Here is a 23868-nt window from a genome sequence, read left to right on the forward strand (position 1 = left end):
GAAACGAATTCTCGCATCGAACATTCGCGCCGATTGTAAACCCGTTAACTCTCGCTGTCTGTCAACATGACAGATACAGAAGCGACGGTCGTAACGTATGCAACAAATCGCCCGAGCGATGCCAAGTTCAGACGGCGAATAATTCATGTGCCCGACGCCACCGGCTCGATCCTAACACGACATATTCCGGGAAACTTCCGTCCAAATACGCGCGAGAAGTGTACGCCGTGCTACTCTAAACATGTCATGTACGTGAAGTCGAGATTTTTTCCACTTGGAAAGAAATATCAAATCTATTAGACGTGCGATTCTTTTCTGAAGTGTAGTTTTTTATTAATACTAGCACAACACAGGCGCGCGCTACGCGCACGCTATTGTTATTTTTATTTAACGTGTTGTCAGTGAACACAACCTGTCACCGCGATGGCAGATAGTATATACGTCTTATAAACCATATAATACACATATGAGAAATGTCAGAAATAACGCATGTGAAAATCAAACTCAAAAAATAGTGAGAAAGAGAAGTAGAAAAACAACACGTGACAAGGAAAAGGGTAAAAAAGAGAATATTATATATATTATATGTAATATTCTATATCTATATATAATACACATACATACGCATATATATATTGTATATATATATATACCGTAATCACGTGACCGAAGTCAGTAACACCGCCGCGGTCGCGCGGCCGAGGTCAGTGACTCCACCGCAGTCACGCGACCGAGGTCAGTGACCCCCCTCCCCACCAAGGCCGCGCGGCCGAGGTCAATGCCCTGTCAAGGCCGCGCGCCCGCGGTCAGTGACCCCTCCCCACCAAGGCCGCGCGCCCGCGGTCAGTGACCCTCCCCCACCAAGGCCGCGCGGCCGAGGTCAGTGACCCCGCCAAAGTCGCGCGGCGGAGGTCAGTGACATTACTGTAGTGTGTATATAATACATATAATACGATATAAAGTATAATATTATAAATATATAATAAATTATATATGTGTATAATATGTATTATTTACTGTTATATATAATATAAATTACAGTCACGTTATTTTCACGTGTTGTTTTTCTGCTCTTTCCTGTCACGTGACTTTAGTTACGTTTTTAATTTTCTCTACATATACGACGAACTGTCTCAAAGTCGCTTTTCATTATTTACTCTCTCGACCAATCGGCAACGCGGAAAAGAGACACCAATAGGTGCGATATATTCGACTCCAAACGCGCACTTCTCGGTCCAAATGCCTTTTTTAATAATATAGGAAGAAAGAAGACACACTTTTCAAATGACAATTAAAAAATAATGTAATAAAAGCCTAATAATATAATTCGAAAAATAATTTGCAATAAAATATAATTTGTGATAATAATTATAATTTATTATAATCCGTGAACTATGTTGCGTCAATTTTTCATCCTGATGAATCGTTCGAGACTTGGCGAGGGATATTTTTTAAGTTATGTCCATATAATTAATTATATTTAAATGACAATATAAGTATAAATTATATTTAAAAATATTATTTAAATATATTTAAATATATTCAAAATTGATGTGTTTTCTTGTTTGCTTAAAACAACAACTCTGAATAATATGGTCTATCGAAATTTATTATTATTCTCGACGAGCTTTTCTCGCGTGCAAATTGGAAAAAAAGTTCACTACAGGGCGGAAGTACGCGCGCGTTAGCAAAAAATTAATTTTATCCACGTAGGGACGCGTGCACACACACACACACTTACGTAGAGTGCGACATTATAAATTTTTTATTGTTCGTATATATCGAACTTATATATATCGCGCGCACACACATGTGTGTGTGTGTGTATGCGCAAGCAGAGCGTCGACGTTCCGTTTTGCTGCGAAAATTTCATTTTCCGATAAATGTCATTCGCGCCGTGACGGACAGAAATTCTCCATTGAAATTTTCGTCTTTGATAGAAAGCCCTTGAGAGGTTCTCCCGGAGTTAAGATTTTACATACCGACAAAACGTCGCTTTGAGAGAACGAGCAGAATGTTGCCAACGTAATTAATCTTTAATCCTTTCACTGCTCGGGAAAGTTGCGCGACGTTCTTGGGATTAGGGAGTTTCCCTTTATTGTGCTTCAATCTTACGTAAATAATTCTCATTATTGTGCTACGAGATACGCGTGAGAGTGACATACATATGAGATGGCGATTGAAATTTCTTATTTACACTTCAGATAGTAGCAGATTTGATTAAGATAAAACTGTCCGGGTATCAGAGAAATACTTACAACAAAGTATTTACGTATCTAAAATAAAGAAACTATTTAAAAAACATATCTCTTAATCTTTCAGTGCCATAAAAAATGACCTACATAAAAATTGACCTACGAGTTGTTCAGACTGGATCTGTGAGATCTACGCGACTTTAAGTTTGAATATCTTCGCAAAAAGCAATATTGTTTTTAAAGACACGTGATTAAAGTAAAGTCACGTGTTGTTTTTCCTCTCTTCCTTGTCACGTGACCTTACTTTAGTCATGTTTTTGAAGACGCAAATTACGTACGTCAGAAATTAATTTATCGTCTCAGAACCGCGTTTCAAATGTAAGAGATATACGTACAGCGTAAGCGGCGGCGCTTTTGATCTCTTTGATTCGCCGCTTGGTCTTGACACTTGTTGCCACCCACCTGACAATCCTCCGGCGCTTTTTTTTCGACCGCGTTGTACGAATTTGTTCGCTTGACGAACAAACAAGGGGAAAAAACGCAGTAGAGGGACTTTCGAGAGGCCGGTTTTTCGGTCGGGTGGTTCGCATTATCTCGAATTAGCCGCCGGCCAACTGTTGCTGATTCGATGTCCTCGTCTTGCGAACTTGGCTCCTTTAATTAAGTTCCAGCTATTTCACGTCAATCTCGTCAACGACACTGGTGCTAGAAGCGCTTCTGAGAGGTAATGAGGAGGAAACGTCCAGGAAAGTCGGATGGGCAACGGGGAGAATGAAAAAAAAAAAAAAAAAAAAAAAAAGGAGCGAGAGATGAATGTACGATGAAAATCGTGGAATTTGGAAGTCGGGAGACGTAAAAATCTTACAATAAATTTTCCACCGTCATTCCTCACTCGCTTTCAATCACGAATGTGCGAGCCAGTGATAGACGTTGACGGGCGAGCGTTATTGGGCGATAGAATGTGTCGATAAATTTGAATTCGAGATAAAAATATTACTTTTTTGGATGAGAGATCGCTTTTTTGGGGGAGAGAAGATTAAATTATATTTTATATATCATACGATGTATGTGAGAAGCGACGAAATATCTCACATCCCTGTTTAACTTCTGAGCTACTTGCATAAAATAATTCAACGGAAAATAACACGCAGGAATGATCAATTTTGTTCGTCGTTTTTGTGATTTGTTCTAATTTAAATAATCGGAAATAAATGAACGACCGAAACGTTCTATACAATTATACGCAAAGATCACTATTCGAGTCTCAACTGACGTTTCCAGAAACGTTTCGACATTTCGAAATTTCAGTTACGTCGAAAGGGGATATCATGCCAGACGGTCTTTGCGGTTGACGTAGGTGTCATCACGCCCATAGCTGATATCGCTGATAGCGGTTGTGGGTTGCAGACTGTATCAAGTTGATGTGTATCAATTCGCGTGGGTAACAGCCTTGACTTTAGCGCAACTGGGGGAGATGACTGGTAAATAGATCAGTCAAGCTTGCTGTGTGATTCACGTTTAAAAACGCGTCATAACATAAGATTGCACGTGTAAAATTTACACAAACACGTGTTACACATTTTTATCATAATAATCTCTCGACGAGATTTGTCGTTCTTCCTTAAAAGTCACACGTTTTATCAAAAATTACAGAAAAGCGTGGGTCTTTTCTTATAAAGAATCTTTACTTACGTATCCAAGAGTATATTTACTCGAGTATTCTTTTTTAAGTACATTTGCTTGTTAGTTTTTGATCTTTTATTTATATACTTTCTAGGAACGGCTGTTCGATAACGCAACGCATTTTCACAACTCGAGTATTTTCTATTTTGCGCATTCTCTCTGTGCTCTGTGTTTGTCAAAAATGAAATATCTTCGGTTCCCTTTCGCGCGGGAGAACGCATGAATTTTTCGCTCTTTTGCGACGATCGGGAAAATCGTATGTCGGCAAATAGAAATGGAAAGATGATTCGCGACGATAGGAGGTTCGTGCGTTTCGTTTTCTCTCTCTCTCTCTCTCCCTCCCTCCCTCCCTCTTTCCCTCTTTTGCTTCGAGAGGGTAAAACCGAGAGAATCCGTAAAGTCTGCCTCTCCGCTCGTCATCCCATACTGCCTCCGCCACTTTTCTCCGATAATAATCCCGTCGCGTAAGCATAAAGCGTAAAGAGCTTCGCCTTCGTCGCGATAGTCGACAAAAGCGAGGACGGGTCATCCGTGAACAAACGCGGGTCGCCAACTTCTTCGTTTTGTCTCCCTTCTGTTGTCTCAAGAACACGAATCCTCTTCACCTACATTTGACAATTAGGAGAAGATTTAGAGTCTTTCTCTCTTTTTTTTTCTGCGAGTCTACGAAGTAGATTTATATTGGCGCGTGTTTAACTTTCTGTTTAAAAGACGCAAGAAGGAATTCTTGTGTAAAATAAATTCGTTCGAATTGAAATTTGTTTATATTAGTAATATTTCAGGTTTGTAAATTATTAATTTATATAAATTAAATTATATTTAAGCGCGTTTCAAATTATACAAGTAGTTAGCTTTATTCGAAAAGAAGATATCTCGGTTTGTAGTAGCTAATACGTGTTTTTTAGTCTATCGGAGCCTATCGACTTTTTGATCTTATATTTGCGCTCTCGATTGGTTTTTGCGGAAACCTTTCTGTTTCTTCTCAAGCATCTTGTCAAGAGAGAGCTGTAAGCGTATTGCCTACCATTTGACACATTTCTCGTCGGCAGGCAACTCCCTCAGCACAGATTGGCTGATCCGTGAGGATCGACCGATATCTTGCTCCCGCTCTCGACATCGCTCTCGTTCTTTTTTTTTTTCTTTTCTTTCCCTGAGAAAGACGCTCGAGGGGCTGTTTCCATTCCTTATTTAGGCCGATAGATAGCGGCGCTCTTCCACCCTCTCCGTCTGGTGATCCTATGGGATTGAAATTCCGCCGCTGGCAAACGAGCGGCGCCGCGCTGGCTGGAGCGATCGTTCGAGGAGTATGAGAAAACCAAGGCGGTTTCTCCACGAGAAAGAGATTTATAACACCAAGTCAGAAATTGCTGTCGGGATATCAAGAACGAGGAAAATGAAAGGGACGATAGCGGACAACATATTACCCTCCCAAGACTGTGAATCTCGCGCACGGGACCACATCGACCGGGTTGTACATCGTCGTGTACGCGTTGGCACTTGATGCGACTACTGATGTATCGTTTTTAATTTGCCCATAGATTTTCGTCTACATAGGCGCGCAGACGTCGATTTTCTATTAACCGCAACGCTTTATTGATTAAAGCTGAATACGCTCTTTCTCTCTCTTTCTCTCTCTCTCTGTCTCTCTCGGGCGAGCCCTCGCGGTTTTGTTGCTTTCGTCGCATTGATTGTCGCGCTACGACCGCAATGCATTCAACCGTGTGCCCGACCCCTCGATCTCGCGCGATCGCGCATGAAAATGACAATCAACGAGTGAATAATAAATGAGGTGATTATATACACACGCGCGCGGAGGAAGACGAAAATCATCGCGAGAGAAATTCCGAGGAACGCGTGAGTTCGCGAATTTTCAACATCGATCGCCGCAGTTTCTCCCACGCTTATTCGAATCGGCCTATTACTCGCCTATTGTCTCTCGCGCAGGACTATTGTCCTCGTTAGCTATACGTTCGCTTGCCTTTCCAGCACTAACGGCACGCGACTCATGTAATCCTCGCTTCCCGGCCCGGACAAACAGAAATTATATTGTGTCACGCGAATAATGGCCGCGACTTACCGCGCGATACGTTTGTTGCGCGCCGATGCGCGACAAAGCGACATTGTTTGCGCCAAGTTGATTGTATTAAATATGTTCATATAACGAGAGCGATATCACGCGCTTCGCGGCGCGATACACGTCTCGCTTCTCTCGGTTTGCAGTCAGTTTGGGACTTGTTATTTTCGATGCAACAGGCGCAACAATACGCCGTATCTTTCGCGAGCGCACGGCTTTTCTCTGTTTAACGACACGTTACAGACGCGCGAGACAGATCTCTCTCGGAATTTCCGGTCGAAAAACGACCGAATTGTTTCTGGACAAAAATTACGTCGACAAAAGTGGAAAATTTGTGAAAAATTTTAAAACTGTTTTGTGTTTTAAAATGTTTCAGTTGCATAGCGTAGAAAATTTAAAAAAACTCTAACAAGTAATTACAACACAATAATTTTTGTTTCAAATATACAGAATGTACAGATCGTACACGGCTCTCTGGCAAATAAAATGAGGCTGCTGAGCACACATTATTATGTGTTTCAATTTGCATTTTAATTCGAATTAAATTGAATTCGAAAATCCATATCGAAGGTCCCTTGGGGTTTACGTAGAAACAACCCCTTTATCTCTCTCTGTGAATTTAATTTGAAAAAATTCTTGCGGAAAAAATAAATACCTTGGAAGAATAAACTGGAAGAATAAACTCGGCGCGTTTGCGCGAAAAAAAATTTCATCTTTTAGTAGCCGATGAAAAACACAAATAACTCAATTTCGATCACAACGGAAGAAATTGTCACACGTGACGCGCTTTTAAATATATTTATATTTAGACTACGTTTCTCTCTCTCTCTCTCTCTCTCTTTCTCTCCCCTACTAAGTTTAATAGGGTGGATGGGAACACGGTAAACCACATAATATAGGATAGTCGATGGAATGCGACGGGGATTGGAGGTAGAGCGGAAGCTGATCTGGAGCGGATTAAGTGGGTCACGGTACAGGACGAGGAGCGACCGTGGAGGCGCAGAGCGTTCGCCCTTGGGATTCTGCTGAAATATATTCCAGCGCGAGCACAGAAACAACGATCATCTAAAAGCACGAGCCATTTCCGCTCAGATAGTCTTATCGAGTTCCTCACGTGCCCTTCGCCGTTATCGCTTAAAATTGTTGGGAAAATAAATTTTACACACGTTGAAAAATAAATAAGTAAATATCGCCGTTGCGTTATTGTTACGAAAAACATTGTGTCTTCGTGTGCTTTTTTTAATTATTATTTTATTATTATTAATGATGCATTCTTGATGCAGCAGCAGTCGAGAAAGGTTAACACATTGTTGCAACTTCTTTTTTTAACGCTATCTCGAAATTAATATTAATGACAATATTCTCAGTTGTGGCAAATGATTACGGAATGAAATTAACTCGAGAGTCGACCGTATATACTCTCTCTCTCTCTATCGTCATTAATATTGCAGTCATTAATATCGCGGATCTGACGAGAAAATCTGGGTCAGATACTCGGAAAGCTGGCGGAAAAGTTTTCGCGAAACGATTTATCTTTCGCGACAAGCTTCGGCGCGAGAAAACGCGCCGGATACATTGTAAAACGACAATCTCGTATGAGAACACATTGCGCATCGAATCTTCCGTAACAAAAACAATCTCTGATCCGCACAAGAACGTAACCTAACGGATGTCGTTGGAAACGCACAGCTCGCGAGAGCTAATCTACGATTAATAACAGTCTCCCGACTGGGGTGGGAAGTTAATGCTTTAGTGCTTCCGACTTCGGATACTATTCCGCGAGAGCGAATTTGCCGCTGTAGCGTTATTCGAGGGTTACACATAACGCGCTTGTGAAATTACGGATATCGTGTTTCTCAACTAGAAGTTGGCCTCTTTTGTGTAATAAAAAATTATTTATCTCATCTAATGTGTCAAACATAATCGAAATTAGCAAAAGGCGTGAATCGGACGTGTGTTGAACAATTAATCAAATATATTTCTTTTAATCAAGATATATTTGAAAAAACATATTTGATCAATTATTTAACATCCAATTTATATTCTCACTTTTTTTGGTTTTTTTTTTTATTTCAATTATGTGTTTGTCTCTTTTCGATTTAAAAACAATTATATTTATCCTAATATGCTACCCGTAAGATCAACATCACTGAAACTTCGCGTGAACGACAATAGCGCAATTGATACGAACGACAAGTTTGCAAGCAAACGGCGCTGTGTATATATTTGCGAAAAAAAAAAAAACGATAAATAAACGCGGGGAAGTGACAAGAAGTTTCAATTTTTCTTAACAAGCCTGTGTCTTACCAGGAAATTGAAATCGTGTCGAGCTTTCGTTCGCGAGATGGAGAGGAGGAGATGATGAGAAAGGAGCTTCTTCTCCCTTGGCGCGGTATTTCTCTTCACAGACAGCAGTCCGCAGTTCCGCAGTCGAGTTTTTTTCCTCCCCGTCGCGAAATACAAATTGATCGCATCCTTCACGCCTCGCGTAGGCGGACCCCCCTTGCTCTTATTACAGTCAAATGCCGCTCTCTGAACACTTTTACTACTTCCTCGCGCGAAAGAGAGATGCGCGCTCTTGCTATTTTCTCCCGCCAACGCTTCTCTTTTGCCCTTTGGGAGACGAACGGAAAGGTCGATCTTTCGGAAAACGATATGTCTGATGATACAGAGAAACAAATGACACGCACGTGTGTCACATTTACAGCGCAGTGTGTTGGATTTGGATCGTATTTCTTCATATTTTAATTCGGAACTTTTTTCATTTTTTCTGAACTTGTTTTTCATTTTAAACGCGAGCTCGACGTGTGTTGTATTTGATTTTAAAAATATTAAAAATCTTTTTTGCAAAACTTCTGGCATCTTTTTTCACATGTCCACTAATTTCTTGTTATTTATTTAACAAAAGAGAAAACAGTTTTGCATAATTTACTTTTAATGATTTTTGAAGAAGGCGCCGAGGAATGCTGAACGAAAAAGACCCAAAGTTTCAGAATTAGGATAATGTCCGTAACGATCGTCGGAGAGACTTCATTAGAATATACGTTGTATACACACGGGGAAGCTTTTTCTATTCATGATATCGTTATACATATTTATTATTATACTCGAGCCGCACACACACGTGACCTTTTCTCGTGGAACGCCGAGATCGAAGATCTAAAAGAGAGAGTTAACCTCTTTTAAATTAATCTATTATTATTATAGACCGAATTCTAACTGCGCGTTTGACAATTGTAATATTCTATGTTGTGTCGAAGAACTTAATGAAAATTCTTCTGAAAACTGTTCCGCTTTAATTATTTTACTTTCCGATTAAGTTCGAAAGAATATGCAATAAAGATTTAAATTTGTCACGCACCGAGGCTTTTGTATATTGTTTTTTAAAAGTTGAATTGAAACGAGTTTGCTCATTTCTTTCTGTTTTGTACTTTCGACTGTTGCCTTCGACTGGCAAAAAGAATTGTAGGAGTGTGTGTAAACGCGTTTCTTCACCGAGCTCGGATTTTTGTGCTCCGAAGCTTTACATCTGATCATGTATTCAGTACGCGACCTTTGCGTTTTTTATGCAATTCTACGCGTTCGTATTTATCGCGCACAGTTCATTTAATTCGTGTGGCATAAAAAATTATTAGAGATAAGAGCAAATATTAAAAAGTGCCGTCACGTAACGCGCTTTAACGTACTTGCGTGTATAGTTGGGAATGATTTTAATTAAAGAATTCGTGCTTGGAAAAGATCCATTACGCGCGTTTATATGAGAAACGAGTAAGTTAATGATGAACTATATAATCCGCTTGTTCCGAATTGATCATTTAAATAATATGATAACATGTGGAAGAGATCGCGCGAGGTTTTATTGCAATTTTATTGAAAACCACCGTAACGTGCACGTTTGTACTGTTTGTTTAGTTTTTGATGTTTGTAAACGATACATCGTTTGTTTGTTAAATACATACACACACACACACACATACACACACAAAACCGCTGTTATAAACCGCGAGAATACAACGCGATCCTTTTTCGTGTCAACTTTCAACACGTTGACACAAAAAACAAGCGGGTAACAGTCAACGCACGCATCTCCTCCTTTCGTCTCTAACTTCTGTCACGGTCGGAAGTAGTTTTAATTTATGCTTATAAACAGAAAGTCCGGACATACGATACATATTCATGGGCACCGGGAAGCTTTGCCGACGGAATACAAACGCCATAGATCCTCCCTTGTTCTCCCTTTGGTAGGTCGAAAGTATTCGTGTTGGTCTGCTATCATGTGTCGGTCGTGTTTGTCGTGCGACCGCGCCAGCTGTTTCGCTGCTAGCCACCCCCGATTGAGAACGCCGATAATTTAATAGGCCTTACTATCAAGAGACGCGGTCGCAACGGCACAGTTGTGTGTGTGTGTGTGTGTGTATACGCGAATCGTCCAGTTAATAGGATCTTGTATTTTCGTGTCTCAGACATCGGCTAAACCGATTCGGGTTTTTAATATTCACTTTATGGTTGACCTCCTTCGTTGATTGGGTCATTCAAGACTTTCGATGGATATTTGTTAAGTCACTCATAACTAAATATCATTTAAATATGCAATGAATATATTTTAAAAAGTAATAACAATTTTTATTTTAATAAAAAGATAAGAAAATGGCAATAACAAAAATTTTTATTTTAATATTTATATTTTAAAATTGTATGTATATATTTTTAGACGCTTTATCTCTCTTTCTCTCTTTATATTCGTGTTGAATGACCTTTTGTTGAAAATGTAAAATACAAATCAAAAGTCATCCAGTTCTCCGAGGATTAATAATGGCCTTTTCAAATATATGTATATAAATGGTCTTTTAATATTTGACATTTTTCCGCATTAAAAAAAACTTTCTCGGGTTTTTCGAGAAACTTGCATTATCAGCCAATTGTAAGAAGAGTTGTACAAGACGCAAAAGTACGAGAACGCCGAGTTTGCCAAAAAATCGCGCGAAATCACCTGTCGCCGAAACAACGATTACACACACGTTCCTTTCGAGTTCGTTGAAGTTCGAACATCCTGTTCGCCGAACACCGGTCAGTCAGCAGAGCGGTAGCCTGGAAGTAGGTCTGGCACGTTTCCACGCGACATTAACCCAATTTACACGCTCGCAGCGCGTAACACATCACCAGTATCCAAACGCGCGCAAACGAACTTTATTACCTCTCGACAGGATTAGTAAATCCGAAGCTGTCGATAACTGACCATTCACTCCCAGACGTACGTCACGGAACGGCCGAGGGTTCGTTGATGAAAAAAAAAAAGCCTCGCGTTTCCTTTTCATTTCGACGAGTATTCCCGAATGAGTCCCCGGAAGTCGGCCGTTGTACGTCGGCTCTTTCGATCGAGCGCGTGTGCAAGGTGCGAACGACGGGGAAAGATGAAGGCGGAAAGAGGACGGAACAAATCGGGATCGCGTAAGACGAGGTCAGGAAAAGTCGATAATAACGCGACAGGAATATGAGAGGGAAGACCTGAGGCGCACCTGAAGGTGTTGCAAAACACCTCGCGTCAAGTTCCCACGGAGATAACCTCGACCCATCCTTTTATTTTTTTTTCCCCCTTTCTCTCTCTATATCTCTCCCGTTTTGTCTTTTCTTCATTTTTTCTTGGTCTCCTTTTAACTTCCCGGTCTATTCCTTCTAAAATAATCATAATGAAAAATAGACACGGAAAGGTAATCTTTACTTTTTATGTCTCTGTGAATGTGTGTGCTCACTTGAGTCACGATTTAATCGGAATATGGTACTGCGTAAATCGACTTTATAAGCAGATTAACCGAGTATAGCTTCTGAAGTCATGTTCTAACTTTACGAAACGGAAATAGTGGCGTTATAACTACTTCGACATGGTATATCGAACAAAGCATTGGCATATAATCCTCAGATAATATGAAGGGAGAATCCTAATAATATTTTATCAGGATATGAATTAAAAGTATATTACCTAACAAAAATAACTTCGATGCTTTTCACATTTTTTGTAAACAATATTAATGAAAAATTGATGTACTAATAATTTAACACAACATTAAAATTACTGTTGAACAATTATTAATTATATTATTACTTTTTTATTTTGTATGCAAAAATACAAGCTTTTTACTTGCATCGTATTCCGATTGGCTATTTCAAGTTTTCTCGTATTATTTTATTATTTGTAAAATATATTACTTTGGAGAGAGTTGTGTTGTATTTCTTCTATTTGCTCACGAAGTTTAGAGTTTCTCGAATCCACGATTTCTAATTCGATCGCGACGCTCTGCGGATCGGAATATATAATTTTCTTAGTTCAGAAGCCACGTTGATTCTCGCAAAATTATTTGTTGACAATAGCAGCGAGCGTTTACACAAACGAGGCAGAATAGATTTGGCTGCGTTGTACTGCGGAAACGCGATTTGGTCGTATTGCTTTTGCAGTTGACGGTGCGAGGCGAATAAAATGACGACGGAGGAGGAAATGTTAATCGCCTTTATTAATGTCCGCAATTTCGGCCACTTTGCTTTGTTCGCTTCGTTCACTAATAATAGGCTTCATTACCTACGTTTCCGCGCTTAATCCGTGCTAATTGCGATACACAGTATTTATCGACTCTCTTTGCGAATGACGCGCGAGTGTACTAATGAAAAACTTCGTCGTCGTCGGGAGACTGACTCATCGCGACATCAGGTGCTGATTTATATATATATATATATATAAAACAAGATTGCAAAGGAAATATTTTCAAATTTCAAAAGAAAATTGCGTGACGCACACGCTTATATTATTATTTATATTCTTTGAATTCTGCAATTCATTTCGAGATAAGTTTTCAAAGTAAAACTTCAGTGAATTCATAAAAGCCCACGCATCACACGTTAATCAAAGAATAACATCAACTGCAGAATGATCAAATTACCTTCCTTTCGCAGAAATGCGACAAATATTCCGCATCGTTTGGATAACCGCTCGCTGCTGATCGTCAACGAGCAATTTTGCGAGAATCAACGCAGCTTCCGAACTCGAAAATTCTCTCGGTGCGAAAGTTCAAAATTTTCTCGGTTTAATTAGTCAGCCTCATTTAAACACGTGCGTGTTTAAATTAACTCGTTACTTATTACATAAGAAAATTCCGAACACGCACCGAGCAAGAAACGTATTCTCAAAGCCTCGTATGGTTCTTGGTTTAATTAAATTTTTTGAATTTCCACTCTTCTTTTACACGTACACACACTCTTCTATTTTTCTTCTCCTTTCCGTCTTGGCGCTATTTTATTTTTATCCTCGGCAAAGCGTATCTCTTCGCGATAATCTCATATAACGAGGACCGAGGAGAGGAACGAAAGAAAAATTTGCGCCGGTGCGCGCCTCTTGATTAAATCGCGTGAGCTAAGTTAACTGGCTTCTCCTTCGTAAAAATCGATGGTACCGCGCTCTAGGTCTCTATTTGAAGACGAGGTAAATCGAAGAAATAACAGATGCCTTTTAAATATACTGCGATAACATTAATCGCGTGGTCGGGCTATCTCTATCTCTCTCTCTCTCTCTCTCTCTCTTTCTCTTTGTCTGAACAATTTCTCCAGAAGCCGAGAAAGAACGGAGGAAATGCTATTCTTCGTCCCTTCGTGAAATCACGCGTTCCGGAGAGAAGCACCCGGAAGGCAATTAAACGGAGTTCGCTAATTGCTAATTGCACCGCCACGCTCGTGCGACGACGTTCTTGCGATCTCGCGCGACCTTCTTCGAGCTTAAATTATCTCACGACGAATTTGCGAGGGTCCCGCCTTATGAAGAATGCAAACGTTAACACGTTTTTCTTTCTTTGACGAATCGTGCGCGCTAATTGAAATAACGTGATGAAAAATCTAATTCGAGCGCGAAGTCGTAATTACAAGCGTGGCAATTTTACCACAAAATACTTCTCGACTCTCTTTGTTAGACCTTCTCCGAGAAAAAAAGAAAAAAGGCAATGAAAAAAAATAAATAAATAAAATTGTTGAAGAAGATTCAACAGCGCCACGTTTTTGATGCGCAAGACCGCAACCTCGGAGCTTTATTTACTTTATTACATTTTCTTGAATACGTGTTTTCCGCCAAAATTTTTTCTCTCTCTCTCTCTCTCTTTCTTATCTCACCGGTCATGGCGGTATAAAAGGTTAACAACATCTCGTTTCCACCGCAATTTACTTGGCCAACAGCCAAATCATATATCTTTTTACCGCCAACATTTTCCGTTCCCCGTTTCGAATTTCTCCATTTCATATAATCTTTTATATCTGTGTCTCTCAATCGCGCGCGGCGAGAAAAAAACTTTCCGGCAAGTGATTTTTGGAATCGCCGAAATTATCACGTCTAACAATCGTCGACGGCAGAAACTAGTTCGCGTCGAGTGGCACATGGACGAAAATGAAATCTTGGCGTAAGCTGAAATGAAGGAGGTGAAAAGATTAGGTCGGCGGTGTTTTCGTATCGCGTATAGCGACTTCTTTTAAACGTGAACTTTAACACGCGCATGTACCGCGTACATATAAGATACCACATCGCCGGACATTCATTAGAGAAATAATTATCAGCCATGTAAAGATTAAATATAATTTTCAGTGTTTCAAGTATTTTTTAAAAATGTTTTTTAAATTAATTCCTAACTTTAAATACGTTTTCTTTATTTTTTTTTACGCACTTCTGCATTTAATTTCATATATAAATATTTTGTCACAATTATTTTTCTAATAAATGTCTGGCCAGTGGCACTTAATTATTAGAACACTTACTGATGGCTGAACAATTTCCAGTTCTACTACTGCGCGAAGCTACTGAGTGTCAGATTCTCTTAATTTATTGCGAGTTTATATAAACTTTTGTATGCCGATTGCTACGATTAAGCAAATTGAAAATAAATTTTAATACTTAATTCGAAAAGTAACGTTTATTACAGTTCGCATCTTTCCATTTTAAACTGTCTCTATGTGAACTTCGCTCTCCGCCGCAAGATCGACGAGACGTTCGCACGAGTCCCAAGTCGTTCGATCGCGTTTAAACTTGCGATAGGTTTTGCGCTCTGTTTTTTTTCACAATCGAAATTCACGCTAGTTCTCGTGTAAACGACCCTGCGCGTCGATTACACAGTTTGTATGTGTTGGCGTACCTGGTACTGTAACAAGAAAATTCCGTTTTATCTGAACCTCCGATCTGGAGCAATTATTGACACGAACTATTCAAAGAGCATGTAAAGTACGCCCGTGTAAAATTTTTAATAATTTTTTTCTCTCGATTCGCTCGTTCTATTCGCGTCAAATTGAATGGAATCTTTTTTTCTCTCTTCTCTTTATAAAGTGTAATATGTCTCGTCTTATATGAAAGTACGGAAGCGGATTACAATGTATATATATATATATCTTCCATGTGAGAAGAAGAAAGTCTTCATCACGGGGTGGGTTGTACGAGACGTGGGCAGCGGTGCGTGGGATGTTTATGCGTGGGACGCGGAATATTGGGACGTGACATTACGAGGAGACTCTGACCCATCCTTCTCCAATGCTTGCTCATTGGAAAATTTAATCCAAGACCAGCGCCAAATTCAAACAATCCGTTATTTACTCCGCAAACAGGCGTTGTATTTTAGATTAAAAAGAAATAATTTAAAACTTAAATTTTTTTAAAATAGGGAATCTGTTTTAAATCTCGTAGTGTATGTGTGTGTGTGTGTGTGTGTGAACGAAATATTCCGGTGAAATATTGTTTACGAAATAAATAAACAAATGATTGTTCTCGATTTCAGAGGTGAAACAAGAACTCGAAGACCTGATGTCCGACATCAAGAAAACTGCTAACAAAGTGAGGGCTAAATTAAAGGGTGAGTTTTTGAAATCCGGAACAAAAATATATATTTACATGTAAATTAAATATTAACTGTGTCAACATATTCAAATGTGATATTTTTACATGTTTCGTAATGTGATAAACAATTTTGTGAATTTGGATTTTCTTTTCTGTGTAAATATAGTCATAGAGCAGAACATCGAACAAGAGGAACATACGAATAAATCGTCCGCGGATCTGAGGATACGCAAGACTCAGCACTCGACGTTGTCTAGGAAGTTCGTCGAAGTGATGACGGAGTACAATCGGACACAGACCGATTACAGGGAGCGGTGTAAGGGGAGAATACAACGACAGCTCGAGATTAGTGAGTACATATACCTACGTCACGATTGGTCGTATTCATGATCGGAATGCCTGTTCGAGCAGAACAGCTCTTTCTAATCTGTCGCCAATATCAAAGCCCGTCTTCCTCATCAATCTAATGCTCGAAGTATTGTCCTCTTGAATTTGCAATTTTAACATTATTCATTCCAATTTAACACACGATAACAAATACTATTGTGCATACAATTGTACTTCCATCGATTAAAAAGGAAGTTTTAATTTTAAAAACTTGAAATTCTCGAAAGGTTTTGAATGCATATTTGAATGCATGCTTCTATTTGTGCGATCGAAACAAATTTCTACGCTCAGTTAAAAGATAAATTCAGATATTTATTTTAAAAAATAATTATAATAATTAAAAATTAAAATATGTAACATTGGAAACTAATATAAAAACATATGGTTAAAAACTACTTGAGACACATTGAGAATTGTTACGTCAAATTTTACAAATTTAATAATTGTTTCTTTACTAAATATCCGGCCAGTAGAACATATATCTACTAAACCGACAGTAACACGATAAATAAGACAATTGATTGTATCTCGCGGCGAATCTGTTTACGAGACGAGACGAATTTTTGTGATTGCAGCGGGGAGAACGACCACTAACGAGGAACTCGAGGAGATGCTGGAGCAAGGGAATCCAGCCGTCTTCACACAAGGGGTACCTTTGTCCTTAAATGATCTTTCCCCGTAGCTTTGTGAAAAGCGTTAATATTCTCGCTCGTCGCGCCTATCTTAATTCACACGATTAATCTTGCCACTTGTCACAGATCATTATGGAAACGCAACAAGCAAAACAGACTCTTGCGGACATCGAGGCACGTCACGCTGATATCATTAAACTTGAAAACTCCATCAGGGAGCTACACGACATGTTCATGGACATGGCTATGTTGGTCGAGAGTCAGGTAAGGTCGAACTGTCTCATGCAAATTTATCCCCGAAGAGACATTTGCTTGTTTGAACGAATTAAATCATTTATGTCAGCTCGATCGTTTCGATTTAATTTCGAGAATCCCTCGTCACTCTTGAACTATAACGGAATTAAATTTGTTAACAAAAGATTTTTTTATACGTATGTTTTTTGTTTATTATTTCGCGATCTGAATATTTCTGTTTATTTATTTCTACTACGCGTATGATACATTTGTCACACATTCGTGCAAATTGCATATGTAAATTTTGTAAATACGTAATAACGTCAAAGGTGTATTCGTTATTATGAATATTGATATATTATTACATCACGATGAAATTTTGAGCAATTAAACACGTCTACATGAGAGTCAAATGCATTAAATCGACATGAACATAAATTTTCTGGTAATTGAATGTGACGTTTATGAATGATTCTGTGCAGTTTGCGCGAGTTAATCGATACGTGTGTTTGAGGAGAGAAAAATCGACGGGAAAAAAACAACATAAAAAACTTTCCCAATTTTTTACATTTTATATAACCTCGTTAGTAACTGTTTAATTTGAAACGTCAAACAAGTAATTAAAATTATTTATACGATGAGAAAGCGATTGTTTCTTTTTAGCACAAACTCGGCTACAAAATCCGATCTCTCTGTGAAACAAAACAAATAATAAAGTTTTCAAACTCGTGCGTGGCTTTTCAAACACACGTTCAAATTTAGTTTCAACTTAGTTTTAGAACTAAAGATAATTGTAACAATTAAGACGATTTATTGCAAGATGCTTGAGCAACATCGTTCCCGACAATTGACTGATGCGATCGGCCAACGTTGCCGATTTAATTGACATGATAATTTGGAGAACACTTCCATCTTGAGTATATATTAATTTCATAGTCGTCCGCGGTGATTTTTACTTTTTTTTTTTTCGTACGATGATTAATTAGGAAGCGTAGCGCGACGCAGTGTAACTATGCTTCTACTCTTTATAGCAATATTTCTTAGCATAATTACGCGTTTTATTTACTATCTGCTAAGTCAAAGGGTGATAAATTTCTTTATTTTGCTAAAATCTCAAGTTTATTCAAATCTGAGCGTTGGTTATTTTCGCACTTCTGAAATTATTACTATTTATCGCGTGAAACTTGAGACTTTAGTACGCTTTAATTCTTTGCATGATAGATAGACATTAATAATAATAATATTAATAATAATAATAATAATCTTTTTACTTATAGTATCTAAACTCAATGACCTTTTTTCACATAGCGAGGAAAAGTAATTACCACAGTGTCTCTTCAACTATGAATTTACATATTTGTTTTAAGATATTTATTGTTAACTTTATTGTTATACTTTTAGAGTAATTCCATCGCGGTCTCTCTTTGCTTGTCACTTTGTTCAATCTATTGTCACCAAAAAAGATCGCCACTTGTCACTTGTGTTCGATCGCTTTACAGCGGTAATTACTTTTCTCGCGTTTATCAACGCCGGTGTGCGAGAGAGCTGATGCATGACGTAATAATAAAATTGAGAAATCAAGTTTCTAATCATTAGCTTCGCCTTATTCTTGAGGAAAACTAACACTCTTTCTTCTTGTGTTACGCTGTGTGGATTCGCGCCGCGCCTCCTACCTACGCCGCAATTAGGGCGAGATGATAGATCGCATAGAGTACCATGTGGAACACGCGGTGGACTACGTGCAGACGGCCACGCAGGACACCAAAAAAGCACTCAAGTATCAAAGCAAAGCCCGACGGGTGAGTCCTCCCCAGATGTCACGCGTCGAAACCATTGGCATTTCGTTCGCGTCTAATTGGTCACTCTTTTGTTTCTTCCTATCATCTTCCCGTCATTCCTACACTTTCCCCTATCCGGTTGGCGTTCTCTTTCCCCGTTTTAATTTTTAATTCCCCTCCTCCCTTCCGGCTACGACCTTTTTCGTCGAAAAATCTCCGCTTTACTCACAATTTTACCCTCCCCCGCTACTCGATTATTACGCTTCTGTTGACGTGTATCGTTCGCCTGTAATCTGTATATTAATCGGTGTATACAATATCCGTTCTCTTCCCACACACACACAACTACATTTGATCCTCCTCTACCCGCTCTACGCGAGCGACAAAACTAACGCTTTGCGCGTTTCTCTTTCTGTTTATCTGTTATACTTCGTCGGTTTTTGTTTTTCTTTTTTTGGTATTTCGTGATGACAATGGTGAACAACGAACATATACTAAATGTGTATATATTACATTATATTGTATACATATACATATGTACTGTCTGTGTGTGCGTGTCTTTTTCTCTTTTCCTTTCTTTTTCTCTATCTCTTTGTCTCTACATACATATATATATATATATATATATATATATATATATATATATATATATATATATATATATATATACCTATGTATACCGCTCTCTGTCGAAACATGGGTGTGCTAATTGTGTGCCTCTGTCCATCAATCGCTCTGTCTACTGTTGTTACTACTACTACTATTACTGTTACTTACTATTACTCATACTACTAACCTTGCGTTTACTAAATCTTCATCTGCTGTGTTGATATTAACACGAATCGTGTGTGATTTGTGTATCGATGTGAAAAAACAAAAAAAAAACAAAACAAAACCAAATGACGCGCGCGACGCCGCTGAGGATCTCTGGTGTCTTGCTGCCGCGGGGATGCTCTGCTTCTTCTCTTCACTCGCCGAGTATGTGTACATAAATGTAACGAAATTGTTCCCTCTCCCCCCCTCTCGCCCTCTCGATGAGCAATCTGTCAACCCGAATCCCTTTGTCCGAATCCTACGAATCCCCACGTGCGGTGTAGGGTGAAATGGTGGACCGCATTGAGTACTGGGTGAATCAAACCGGCGACCACGTGGGCCAGGCCCGGGGCGAGCTGATCGAAGCCGAAGAATATCAAAGAAAGTCTCGTAAGGTAAAGAACATCAGACACCACCAAGCAGTCACGTGGTTAGAAACTTTGGCCCGAAACTAGACATGTATATGTACTGTATATACTTTGCTTCTCTCTGTATATTGCATTCGCGTCAATTGCGGAATATCGCAAGGGACAAAAAAAATACGGGTTTTTCCTCCTGTAAAGCGAGACAGATTTAGCCCGGGGATTCGATAATGAAAAAATAAAATGCTAAATCGCGCGATTATATTTGACGGAAATTCTTTTATTACTTGTGAATGAGAACATTATTCTCCCCGACGTTTTTATGGAAACGGATTTTCGTCCCGAGAAAATGCATTTTTCTGTTCGCCTGGCATCGCGAAATTTCACGTCGCGCCGTTGAGGTGAAATAATAATTTCTTTGTAGACTCTATTGGAAGAATGCTATTTCTCACTCCGTGAGAGTGAGAGAGAGAGTTTACTCGGAGGATTTGCGCCTCTAAAGTACGGCGTTCGCGCGCGCGATAAGGAACCGCTTCGCTTGGCGGCATTCATCAAAAGACGACATCGCGAGTGAATGAAGTGGATGGAGCAAAAAGGAATAAGTGCCTATTCAACGGGAGAGATTTGTTTGAAATTTTATCCAACTCGCGGACTGCGATTTCAAAATATTCGCGCGCGCAGTAACGTTCGCATTGTCATCCGTCCCTTGTCTGCGCATCACGTCGACTTCGCAATAGGAACGACGCGATATATACGCGATATATTTGTTTATTTATCCTGCGAAGAGTGAAAATGTCAAACTATACGTTTGAAAATAAATTCAAACTTGTATTGCAAACATTGTTTTTTTTTAATAAATAGTTTACGAATGGATAAATTCTGAGAAAATGAGATAGATTTGAATATTAAAATATACTCGCGATTTAACGAAAGAGATCAAGCAAGGAATCACGAGGTAAAATTTCTTATTGCTCCTGAAGCAAATTTCTTCGTCTTTGATGTGTCTACCTGCGATCACCTCGCATCGAGTGGGACTCAGAATTGCCAGATTAAAAAAAATGGTGAATTGAGACAAAATTAGAAGAAAAAAAACGCTTCTATAATTTGCAGTTACAGTTTTTTAAGTAATTGTTAATTTAATTTTTCATAATTTTAATACATGTATTTAAATAATATATTTAATATATAAATTTAAATAGTTTTTGATAATTTTCGCTGCTTCTCGCTTGTTTTATTATATTCGAATTCTCTTCTGTTAAGAATATTTTTGAAATTTTTGAAAATCTTTTAAGAGCATCTTATAGAGTCGATGGACTCTGCGCGATTCTAAACAGAGATCGGAAGTGAACTTTTAACATCTTTCCCGACGTCTGGCAACTCTGGTAAAATCCGATTCGTGTTTCTTGTGATTGACCTTTACTTTTAATGTCTAGTATACAATTGCACTGCTGCTAATCATGTTACTGTTTGGTCACACGTTTACAAGTAAAAAGCAATTCAGTAACGCCCGTTTATACTCCAGTGATTCGAGGAATTCTTACACTGGATTATAAGCGCAAATTGTACAAAGTTGTATTTGTTTCTTAATGCTCTCGATTTCTACAATCAAGAATAACAGGGGGAGAACGTGAGTAAAGTTAATTAAACTAATCTTTTAATGCGATATTTGAAAAAGTAAGAAATATTTTATATTTTCTCTTCATACATAGATACGCTATTAATCGCTCAATGATCCTAATTGTTTCAATACTTTGCTTTCAAAAACACTGGCTATAAATAAGAGATTAATTAAACGGAACTTATCCGGAATCTAACACGTTTGGTCTCATTTTTGCGAGAAAAATGTTAGGAAGCACGTAACTTTTTAATTTAACAAATTGGTTTATCGATTACGTCGGCGTTGGACAAAAAAATCTCGTATAAAATCTGAGCGTTGGAACGCGGGAGGAAGGGGAATGACAGTTCTGATAAAAATTATTGGATTATAAGCGTACGTTACTGTGCTTCGCGATCCAAGTGCACACCTGAGATCGCGATGAAAAATCGCTGAAGTATCAATTAGTGTTGAGAGCAACGTAGAGTACCCGCAGTACTAGGAGAATGCGTTGTATTCTAAATTTTCGCAGAAACACTGTTGCGGTGTGGTAGACTAGAGAGCAGACTTAATCGACATCTCTCTGTGACCAAGTAGAGTGGTTTGGTGTTTGTGACTAACCAGTTTGTGAAACATTATTAGTTGTATGAGGAATGTGCTTGGTTTTGTATTTGACAGCACGTCATCCCCCTGAGATTTGTCGTCCGTAATAATAATAATAATAATATTTACAACAGTAACGAACTGTCATATATTCTGCACTTTGATCCGATAAACAAAAAGACGTTTCGTCTAACAAAAACGTAACAATTTATTTATTATAAATTAAAATACCGAGATATAACGCGCGGCTTACAAATATAAATTGAACCTAAAGTAATGAGTAATTGAAAATATTATTGAGATATATTTATAAATAATTTCTGTTATATACATATGTGCTTTCTATTACGTTACATATGCTGTATTCAATTTCCATCGCGAAAAATCAATCGGAAGTGCATTACTTGTGTGCAGCAAGCGCAAAGTCAATATATAAGCGAACATGTGTAATCATATATGTAAGCTCGCTTCTTACATGTTTTTCACACCGCTTCTTTTCCCACGAGCTTCGAATCTTTTTTATTTTTTTTTTTTATTTTTTAAATATTTTTTATTTCTGATCCACTGCACTCGACTACAGCCGACCCAGTTTTTTCCTCACGTTTTTTCTTTTTTTTGATCTTTTTGCCGAAAAAAATTTTTCTCGTTGTCTCTTTCTCTCTTTTTTTCTTTCTCGAATGATGTAATACGTAGTATACATAAGTATACTCTTTTTTATAATCTTCTTACAAGGCACGCCATGCAACATAAGTATTGAAAATTCGTTACTTTTTTCTTCTCTGATCTATTTTTATCTTTAATTCCTTGCGCGACTTCGCGACTTGGACGAAGCGCGTAACAAAACGCACATTTCACCTCCCCCCTCACACGTGGTCTTCTCTGCTTTTCTGTCCACAGAAAATGATCTTCATCATAATCTGCGTCCTAATATCGGCGGTTATACTAGTCGCCATAATCGTAGGGTTCCTTCCGAAAGCCTAAAACGGGCCAAGGGGGGATGTTATTTCTGTCGGGAGAAGGAAGAGAAGCTTTGAAATCTCACAAGAAAAAGGCAGAAAGAGAAAGGGGAAAAATAACCGAGTGCAATTGCGGCAGCAATTTACGTCGCAAATAATAATTAAAAAAAAAATAATAATATTAGTAACATTAAAAATAATATAAATAAATAGATAATAATGTGCAGAAAAAAAACCTTAGTTGCGCGATCAGCTCGGGAGAGAAACGCGTGAGATCGAATGTGCAGTGTAATCGGAAAAGACATGCGGAATGCAATCTGGTGGCGGTTCTTACATCGAGAGCTGTATCCCAAAAATTGCACGTGCATACTAAAAAAAAAAAAAACTAACAAACAAAAAGTCTAAGAAAGAGAGACATAATGCAAATATGTTAACGAAACGTGTATCCCGCGTCGATCCCACAATAACACGTGTCTCTCCGCAGTCTCTCAAGTCAATAATCTTCCAACTAATCTCTCTGTAACGAACGACTCGTTTCATTAAAATCAAGTGAACTTTATCGCGCTACTCGACGTTTTTCCGGATACATGCATATATATATATATATATTGAAGTAACGACATAAGATGTGATTGCGATTTTTTGCTGTGATGCGATATAATCTTGTGATTTCCCGTTGTCTTGTCAGTTTGTTTTTTTTTTTTTTTTTT

At 38.6% G+C, this 23868-nt stretch overlaps 1 protein-coding gene across 3 annotated transcripts in view; it reads left to right on the forward strand.

Annotated features, from left to right (window-relative positions):
* The window catches only part of LOC109855898 (syntaxin-1A), a 43469-nt gene extending 19615 nt beyond the window's left edge, over positions 1-23854 (forward strand). Inside the window, exons 4-9 of one of the 3 annotated variants that reach the window (XM_020430595.1) lie at positions 15741-15815; positions 15966-16148; positions 16762-16835; positions 16945-17082; positions 18741-18851; positions 23100-23854. In XM_020430595.1, coding sequence (XP_020286184.1) covers positions 15741-15815; positions 15966-16148; positions 16762-16835; positions 16945-17082; positions 18741-18851; positions 23100-23183 — 665 coding nt within the window. In that variant the 3' untranslated portion in view covers positions 23184-23854. Of the gene's footprint in view, positions 1-15740; positions 15816-15965; positions 16149-16761; positions 16836-16944; positions 17083-18740; positions 19091-19927; positions 20039-23099 lie in introns of those variants that run through there. The other 2 variants (XM_020430596.1, XM_020430594.1) reach the window with 2 other exon arrangements.
* The last annotated feature ends 14 nt before the right edge of the window (positions 23855-23868 follow it).

Source organism: Pseudomyrmex gracilis, unplaced genomic scaffold (genome assembly GCF_002006095.1).
Source record: "Pseudomyrmex gracilis isolate BER0280 unplaced genomic scaffold, ASM200609v1 scaffold_101, whole genome shotgun sequence".
In the NCBI taxonomy this organism is placed as follows: Eukaryota; Metazoa; Arthropoda; class Insecta; order Hymenoptera; family Formicidae; genus Pseudomyrmex; species Pseudomyrmex gracilis.